At 42.9% G+C, this 9595-nt stretch overlaps 1 protein-coding gene across 3 annotated transcripts; it reads left to right on the top strand.

Moving 5' to 3' along the window:
- The first annotated feature begins 168 nt into the window (after nucleotides 1–168).
- On the top strand, nucleotides 169–9048 carry sytl3 (synaptotagmin-like 3). Of its 3 annotated transcripts, none has more exons than XM_062412097.1 (14): nucleotides 169–278; nucleotides 3059–3297; nucleotides 3825–4040; nucleotides 4687–4754; nucleotides 5163–5214; nucleotides 5294–5360; nucleotides 5440–5512; nucleotides 5825–5952; nucleotides 6475–6597; nucleotides 6775–6944; nucleotides 7035–7131; nucleotides 7221–7391; nucleotides 7654–7735; nucleotides 8294–9048. In XM_062412097.1, the coding sequence occupies exons 2-13, from the start codon at nucleotides 3200–3202 to the stop codon at nucleotides 7693–7695; spliced, it is 1305 nt and encodes a 434-aa protein (XP_062268081.1). In that variant the 5' UTR covers nucleotides 169–278; nucleotides 3059–3199; the 3' UTR covers nucleotides 7696–7735; nucleotides 8294–9048. The 3 variants fall into 3 exon arrangements, with proteins under 3 accessions (XP_062268081.1, XP_062268082.1, XP_062268080.1); XM_062412098.1 differs by having other exon boundaries at nucleotides 180–278; nucleotides 3062–3297; XM_062412096.1 differs by lacking the exon at nucleotides 169–278 and having other exon boundaries at nucleotides 2107–3297; nucleotides 8294–9047.
- Nucleotides 9049–9595: the final 547 nt, after the last annotated feature.

Raw genomic sequence — 9595 nt, forward strand, 5'->3', positions numbered from 1 at the left:
CAAAAACCCAATTTTATATAAAAACCCTTCTATTCCAACCTTTGTGGCTTGAATCCTTTGTCTCCAGCTGCAGAGAAACACTTTCCTCACACATTATTGCACATCGAGGGGAAATCTTCAACACAGCAAAGCAGCCGTTGCTCTGCTGGCCTCCACCAGATTGCAGCAGTGCCTGTGTGTGAACGTGACGAGGAAGGAAGCTCTGCGTCTTTCCTTCAGTCTATATAAATCTGCCACTTCCTCACGCTGACCAAAGCAGCCGTGCACTGAGCCCGGAGGTAAGATCTTTTGCAGCTTTCTCTCTCTCTCTGCGTCTCCTCACTTTACTGTGACCTGATTCTCGTGCCTCAAACCCTGAGCTCACTTTGTTTCTGTTGCTGCTCTCCGGGCTCGATCCCTCGTTATTCTCAGGTCGAGCCGGTTGAGATGGAGCAACAGAGGAAGGTGTTGAGTAAAGGTTTGGTAATCAGAGATAGTTTTTTTGGTCGTGGTGAAGGAAAGGAAGAGTTTTTGTTAAAGTGAAAATCTCCTTTTGTCTTTGCACTTTGGCATTGTTTACATCCTGGCAGACATTGTGCTTTAGCTGCAGAGGGTGAATTGATATCTGCTTTAATGTCTCACATGTTGACAAGTATATTTATCAAGAGAAAAGCAGAAATGTTGATAATTTAAATCATAGTTTATTGAGTTGATTTTCATTTGTTTTAAGATGTCCATGCAGAGAAAAACCTAAAGTGATTGATTTCTGATTTATTTGTTTTTAATTGAATATTGTATATAAGTGTATGTGTCCTTCTCCCTTTGCGGCGTCATTTACATTGTGCAGGCTGCAGAATGTAAATTCACAGTCCGCATCATTTATCAGATTTGGAAAAGCATATTTATAAAGAAGAACATTTAGATTTATTTTTTCACAGAGACAAAAAGGAGAGAAAAAGGTTAGATTCATAACTTCAATGTTCGTCCATTCATTTCATGTAAAACACTTGAGTCATTACATCCTTCTGCACTTCTGTGTGTATGGAGATTGCGTGTGTGGGTTTGGTGAGTGAGTTGTGGTCGAGAGTTTTTATTTTGAACTTGCCTGTGGTGACCAGACTTGGCCGCGAGCTGACAGGTGGAATGCAGCCGCTCACACGGGTCTTTTCCAGGAAACCCTGTCCTGAGTGGGAAACCCGTAAAAGGCCCTTTGACCATCGTTGGTCTTTTGCACGAGGCTCAGACTCCGTGTTCTCGACAGCCCTTTACTGTCACTGCTGCTGATGATGGGCTTGTCTTCTCGGATGTGACCTCCCACGTCAGCGTTCAACCACACACAGCCTGAATCATTCTGGTCCCATGCGTAGTACAGGCGGAGTGTGAAATGACTGTGTCTGCATTGAGGAAAATGAGCATCACCAGCTTCTTCCTGCTGCATTTTTCATCTCTCGCCTCATTTGATATTTGCAACTTGAGAGAATCCCCGTCAGGCATGTGGCACGTCAGCAGAGGACAGATAACAGCCGTGGCCCCTCTGGGAGACGGGAGGCCCTAATCTCTGATTGTTTTCTCCGGCCCTCCTGCAGCTCTGGGTAGCAACTGGGACACGTTCTTATCTCCCAACACAGACTGGTATTCAGCTGCTCAACCAGGCCGGCTCCTCTCGACTCCCTCATGTCTCATTTGGCTGCTACTGAGGAGAAAAATGCTTCGTACACAATTAGGAGGAAAATGAACCCATTTGTGAGATGAATGAGAAGTTAAAGGAATAGTTTCACATCAAGCCGTCCTCTTAACCTGCGAGTTCAAAGGCTGGAGCCAATCAGGTCCCTGGATACAACCCTACACACTCAAAGTCAATCATCCACTCAGTCGGTCAGACACACCTGCAACACACACAAGCGCAACAGCAGAGAGAGAGACATCCACAACACAGGCAGATTCAAGCGTCGTAACACACTTGAGTCTGACAATTCACCTTTAAGAGACAACGTGAACTGATGCAACTTCTAAATTTAGTACAGGAGCCTGAAATGACACCATGATGGGAAAACCCCCAGCGAGGCCCTTGGCTTTCTTCTAAAAAGCTTCAAAGGACACGTATGATGTGTCTAGGATGGTGGTGGGGTTTTTAAAATAATGATAGTAAAAGAATAACCTGAAGATGCGTCCTCCTTCGGTATTTAGCAGCTGACGTCTGAGCAGTTGGCTCATCAACACAGAATCGGTCCAAGAGGTGCAAATGACACAAGATGAAAATGTGCTTCCCATTCTGTCTAAACACGACCTCTACCTCGGATGTGAAATCTGTGACCGAGAAACACTCCAAAAAAGAGAAGATCAGTTATTGTGCAGATTCAACAAATGAGATCTAACGAGCTGCAGCTTCATATTTACTCTTGTCCAGAAAGCAATTGAGCTAATTAACCAAAGATGATGAACTGCTCCTTTAATGTAAATAATTTATGTCTGTGTTGCATTTTTATTAAAACAAACCTACTCCCTCTTAACCCAGAGGATTCGCCTCCAAGGCTCACAACTTTCTTCTGGAGTTTCAGCTGTTGAAATAAGATTTTTTAAATAAAATAAGTCAATTCATTTATATAGAAGAGTCAGGGGAAAAAAAGAAAAAGAAAGAAACTAGAACACAGACGCACATCTGACATCAATAATGCAACGGTTGGCATTTGTGTTTTGCAGTCCTGTCATCAGTGAAGCATCGCTGCTCCTCCTGCAGCTGAGGAGGTAAAAGAGACCCTGTGACACTGATACAGGAGATGAAGGATGAGAACACGTTTTATTTCTGTCTTTGGTTCAAATGTCACCGGCTCCTCTGCCACAGTTACTCCTCTATTGATTTACTGTCTGCGTCATCGGGTCACAGATTTGTAAGAGACTGAGAAAAAGGGAAAACGTCTGCTGGGCCAATGTGAGGCTTCATCATCCAGGTGGAAACACTACAACTCTCTGCTCAGGAGGTCCACTTCCTGCTCTGACGTGGACGGAGGCTCCCGGGGCATCACAACCGGGGGAGCACTTTGGATAACCTGTTTTTATCTTTGACCCTTTTCTGCTCCAGCAGCCTGAAGAGGAGGAGGTCTGAGCCTGAGTTCAGTGAAGAGGAGGAGACAGGCGGTAATAAAAAGAAGAAGCAGAGAGGGGAGGACCGACAGTGAGAAGAGAAGAGAAGCAGAGACGGACCAGAGGCTGTCGCTCAAAGATGGATCTAGATTTTCTTCACGCCCTGGAGAGAGAGAGAGTCCTGGATGTCCTGCGGAGAGACAAACAGCTGCGTATCATAGAGGAGGACAGGATCAGGTGAGGATCAGGTTCCATTAGGTTGTGTGATTCACTTACTGCAGGGGAATCCTTCTTTATGATGCTGAAAGGAGACTGAACTCTACAAAGAGGAACAAGGTTGAAAACATATGTCTTTTTCTTCCCATAATCAGAACCTGTGATAATTTGGATTCCCACAAACCAGATCTAATGTTTAAAGATTCAAAACCTTATCGTCCCATAATACCAAGTAAACAAAATATAATAAGGCCAAATTTTATTTATATTTTTCTATAATTAAAACCTGTTAGTTTGAATTTCAACAAACAAAATATATTTTTTGAATTAGTGTGATTTAAAGGTTTCGTTAAGGATCAAGATTCAAGAGTCAAAAGTTTCTACTCTTTTGAAACAGGCTAGCAGTTCCCCCCTGCTTCCAGTCTTTATGCTAAGCTAAGCTAAACCAGATTTGTGTCCTTTAAAGCCCGTCAGGATTTTGGGAAAACGCACCGATATGTGAAGGTTTTCTTTTCTGACACTTAAAGATGTCTCCTCTCTCATCTCAGGAGAATGAAACACGAGCTCCAGGAGCTTCGCAGACGAGGCGCCAAGAGTTTCACGCGGCAGTACGGCGAGCGGACCTGCGCCCGCTGCCAGAGGCCTCTGGGAAAGTTCTGGAACTCGGGCGACGTCTGCCACGGCTGCAGCCACCGCATCTGCAGCCGGTGTCGTGTGGGCGTGGGAGCGTCGGGCTGGACGTGCACAGTGTGTTACGCCTACAGGTACAGTGGAGAGTCAAGACACCTGCACCTACGTGACTGGAAATATTTGAGTCAGTGGTCGTCACTTAATGACTGTAGAGTTCAGGAGACAGGTCACAGGAACGACTGTAGCTGCTGCTTTGAAATTTATGACTTCTGAAACTCCCTTTCTTTTTTATCTGCTCTTGTTTTGTACCTTTAAACTACTAAATGTCTTCAAAGCAGCTTTAAACTCTTTAAATAAAAGATTAAAAAACAATGTGAAACAGGTAAAATTATCGTCAGCTGCAGCTCAACTTTATGGAGATCTAGAGATTTACGAGTTCCAGCTCAGTGTTTAATGGTCCAGTCCACAACTTCACTGTTTTACCTCCAGTTCCAGTCAGTGTTTAATGGTCCAGTCCACAACGTCACTGTTTCACCTTGAGCTGAAACAAACAAATCCTGAGTTCCAGCTACAGAATAGTAATATCTACTGCTTTCCTAATCCAATTATTATGATTTTTATGCATTTCAGTCTGTTGGTCAACCAAACTGACATTTTAGAGACTATACAATTTATTGACAGATTAATCAATGATAAAATAATCATCATCTTTTTTCCAGTATGACTACAGCGTGCTCATATATTGACTATAACTACTAATCCCGGTGGTTGTCTCCCCAGCGAGGTGAAGATCAGGTCTGGAGATTGGTTCGTGGAGGAAAAGTTAAAGAAGTTTCCCGTCTCCCAAGGTTTGTTTATAATACTTGACCTTCATTGACTCTTATTTATTATTCATCCTCCCTCTGTAACATCCACTTAGGAAACACCGAATAATAAAATATGGATGTTCCAAGTTATGTTTGTTTATGTTACTGAATTATTCAGTATAAATCTATTTACAGAGAGACAGAGTTATAATACCAATAAGGATAATCTTAAATACTTATTTGTGTCTTTTAATCCTTTCATACAACATAAATGGACACAATCACTTTCACTTTGTTTGAACATTACATGAAAGTCTTGTTGGGTTTAACCACTAACTTAACACAGAGGACATTAATTCCCTTCACACTGGACTCCACCCTGATCGAGGTGTTGTCACACACGTAGAGCCAAATGTCATCTGATTTTTTTTTTATATATCTTCTTTACAGACAAATATGAAACAGTCGGGGAGAAGCTGTTGCAAACCTACAATGTCCTGAGGTAAGATGTGATGATCATACGTGTGTGCATACGTGTGAGTCATCAAATCCTTAAACGCATGTGTTCCCTTTCATTTCAGTCATATATCTGTGGTGCCGCCCACTCCTCCACCACATCTGGATCAGCACTTTCTGAGCAGATCGGGGGTAAAGCAGATTCCCCCGCAAAATTATTATACGGCAAAACGTGTCAAACTGGCATTAATTGAGTTTTTTCCACCTGCAGAGTTTGAACAACTCAAAACCTTTCACCAAATCGGTGGAGGATCTCATGGTTTCCTTCACGAGTCACATGAAGAGTAAGTTGTCACGAACATCGTTGTCATATCAGTCTTTTGCAAGAGCACAACGTTTAGTGCACAAGTGTATGAGAGCAAGCACAGGATAACCACAAAGGAAGCTTGCCTCAAAGAAAAGATCTCACCTCCGGAAACCCCGATGTTGCGTAAGAAAGCAGAGACACACATTAGGTAGAAAAAAACACATCTGATAACACAACTCCAGGAAGTGGACAAACATTCAGCTCAAAGTGATTTCTGTCCGTTTCTATAGACTTTCATCCAAGTTCCTCCTTTTCCTCTGAGATTCCAATTCTCTTTTTCTGGATGCAGATATTTCCACTTCTCAAAACGACGTGCAGGCCGACCTGCTGTTCGTCGGCAACGGGCGCAAAGGGTCCTGCTTCACCTTCACCCACCAGAAGAGCCTGTCTGACACCGAGATCAACAAATCCTCTCGTGTGAGTCAGCGACAACCAATCAAAATAAGAATCATATAATTAAACAACTGTCCCTGGTCTCTCTCTCTCTCTCTTCTCTCTTCCCCGTGTTTGACCGCCTACCCCAACCAGTTTAGGCAAATGGAGTCTGGTTCTATGAGGAGTCTTCCAGTTAATGAGGGAAAGGTTTTTGCTCGTTTCCGGAACTGTTGGGTTTCTCTATAACTGTAGTGCCCCAAGATAATGGATGTTATGATTCGGTACTATTCAAAATGAAATCGAAACGGGTCTTCTTATAGAGTAATTTCTGTCAAGCACCGATTTAAAAAGTGCAGTTTCAGATTCAAAATAGTACACAAAACTAATCTAAGTCCAAAAGATTTGCACCAGACACACATACGGTAAGTTTCCATTTTGAAGTTGCTAAAAAGAAAAGAATAAAAGAAGAATTAAAACTTCAAAGCTTCGAAGCTACTACTGGGCTCTATGAAACCAGAGAGTATAATCCCAGCAAAGTGAATGTTCCTTTGTGTTTCCTTGCAGCTTTTTAAAGTCCCAAGTCTCCCAAACCTGTTCAAGAAAACCAAAGACAGCGACCAGGAGGGGTCGTCCACCGGAGCCGAGGAAGAAACCTCCTTCGGCTCTGAGCACTCCGGAGGAAAGAGAGTGAGTAGCAACGTCCTGTGGTTGAAATATCAGATTATAGATAGTGATCGCTTCACTCTTCATGGCTCACGTATATGAAATCTGTTTCCTGTGCGTTCTGTGCTTCCTTTAATCAAATTCAAGTCCTCGCCGTTGTGTCTTTCTTTCCCTCTCAACGTCTTCTGTCTGCTCCCTCAGGGCAGCAGCAGCAGCGTCGGCACAGACTCCGGCCTCTTCGAGAGCGTCAGCGTGGCCGGAGAGCTGGAGCTGTCTCTGACCTACGACCCCGACGCCTCCTGTCTGGAGATCACGGTTTGCGCCTGCAGGAATCTCTCATATGGGAACACGAAGAAGAGGAGATGTCACCCGTAAGGATTATTAATAATACAGCACTGTGTGTGTGACACACCACGTGACATCATTGTTTAACCTCCTGTGCCGGTTTTCTCTGCGTGTAGATTCGTCAAAGTCTTCGTGCTCCCGGAAAAGAGCGGCAAAATGAAGACGGCGGTGAAGAAGAACACAACTGATCCTGTTTTTAACGAGGTTTTAAAGGTATAACACAAAATTGAAATAAAAACACAAATGCCTTTACTTTGTTTTGTTCTGTGTTTTTACTTCTCCATGTTTTATTTATATTATAGTATCATATAGAGCGCCACCTGCTGTTTGGAAAGAGACTGCAGGCCACGGTGTGGCATTCAGGAACCCTGAGAAGGAAGGTGTTTCTGGGTGAAGTCCTCATCCCACTGGACGGCCTGACGTGCAAGGATCAATCCTCCCAGAGCTTCAACTGGTACCCACTGTGTCCCAAGGTAAAACAGAGCTGTGGTTTATATACAAGACCAGAAAAGTTTAATGTTTTTATCTTAAACTGAATCATATCATATCATCAACTTCTGTTCAAAAAATTATTATCCCTAAATAATTTGTCATTATGATCCGTGACCTTGAGTTTAATTGGTCCAATACCTCGATTTTTTGACCGATGTCATCAGACATTGATTTTTCTTATATATTCTGTGCATATGAATTATTTCATGCTTCAGGGTTTCTTATCTTGTATTGGTTACGCAGGCTGAGAGACCAGATGGTGGCGCTATGGAGCAGGACGGATGAGAACTGCTGGTCAGAGTCATGTTCACCTCCAACAACAAGGGTGAGTGATATATATTCTCCTGTTTCTATCATGTAGTTGAATGTATTACAGATGTGTTACATGGGATATCTGAATAATTTAAACATCAGTGTTCAAATCAAATCCTTCAAAACTAAATAATCAGCTTTACAGTCTAAATAAACACAATAAATACATAATGTTTTTTATGGGACGTAACTTGAATAAATTCCACCTTGTTACGTTGGTTCTTCAGTTACAGCACTAGAGGTCAGGAGAGCATCTCTTATAGACGCTTCTGCTGTGCAGCAGTGGGGGTGCAGCCACATGGCTATGATCAACTAAGTGTCCTTATCAAAGGCCTCGAACCCCGGCCCATTAATGCAAACAGCGGTCGGAGCAGCTGTGTCACAGAGTAAACACACCTCATTGTGTCCCAGTGTGTTTGTGTGTGTGTGTGTGTGTGTTTGTGTGCAGGCCTGAGAGGTGTGTCGTGTGTGTTTTGGTGTGTGCTTGAGAATGCATGAAAGAGTGTAAGTGTTTAAAAGGCACAAGGGCGTATTAATGACAATATTTGTGTGTGTGTGTGTGTGTGTTTAGGTGTCTAACTCTGGGACTGTAGGCAGAGATCGAACCCGGATGACGCTCGTTTCCGAAGGTGAGACCAGGCCTCGCACCGACTGCTGGTTGGCAGTCTCCTGGTCTCTCTCTCTCTCTCTCTCTCTCTCTCTCTGAACCTGGACCTGTGGGACCAGCCTCTGAGGGATCCCTGGCAGGGGCCCGAAGAGACCCCTGGTACCACGAGACATTTCCATCTCCTCATCCTCAATAGCTAATCCTCTGATATCTCATCTATCTCACATTAATAAGCAGCATATACAATTAATGTATGTTTATAACTCACTATAAACCATTTGTAAGCAGTTATAAGGATCGTTTAAGTGATTGACATTTGTAAAAGTTCATGAATGATATAATGTGAATTAAGAATAATTCCTGTATTTGTAATTTTTAGGACCATGAAATGTGATGTATTTATTGAAATCATTTTTTAATGTTATTTTTGTCAACCATGCTCATATTTATTGATGAAGTATTTATTTATAGTTTCTCTATCGATGATAATAAAGATAATAATGAATAAATAATTATAAAGCTCTGCAACAAATCACATAAGTCATCGATGGTGATTTCTTTACCTATTTTGCCGCCCGCCAGCCACCAGGGGGCGATCAAGACCCTTTGGCTTCACTACTGTCATCCATCTTTTTATAAAGTCTATTGAATCTGCTGGGTATTATGAGTGTAAAGTGGTTTAAAACGTTTCAACTTTAATTTCCCTTTCTTCTTTAATGTGATGTTTTTATAAGAGTTGAGCAGCTAAACACTCGACTATTTAAAACAGATAAAACTTGGAGCCACGCCCGTCAAGCACAGGAAGTGCTCTGACTTCTCCGAGTGGAGGACTCCTGCAGCACAATGAGTTCTTTCTTGTCTCGGTCCGAGCAGCGTGTGAAAGACATTCAGTTCAGTCTCTGGTTTCACACAGCGAGAGAATACAACAACAAAAAAAAAAAAAACTGTTCCTGTTGAAGGAGCGATGATGTCACCGACCTGGAATCCACTGTTAGACCACACGTCTCCATGGCAACCGGCTGTTTCAATCAAGTGGCGTGACGTCATCGTCCGGCGGCGAGTTACCGTCAGCACAACGTGACGTCACCGGACGCTCAGACTCCAACCTGCTGCTTGCACAACAGCGGTTTGTTCATTACACGACTGATTCACTCTGAGCTTGACACCGGATGTAATTTTTTATAAACTGAATCATTGCTCCACTTTCTTATGAGACATTAAAGCATGAGCTGTTATTAATATGTAATAGATGAGTCGTAGATAGAT

Source organism: Platichthys flesus, chromosome 18 (genome assembly GCF_949316205.1).
Source record: "Platichthys flesus chromosome 18, fPlaFle2.1, whole genome shotgun sequence".
In the NCBI taxonomy this organism is placed as follows: domain Eukaryota; kingdom Metazoa; phylum Chordata; class Actinopteri; order Pleuronectiformes; family Pleuronectidae; genus Platichthys; species Platichthys flesus.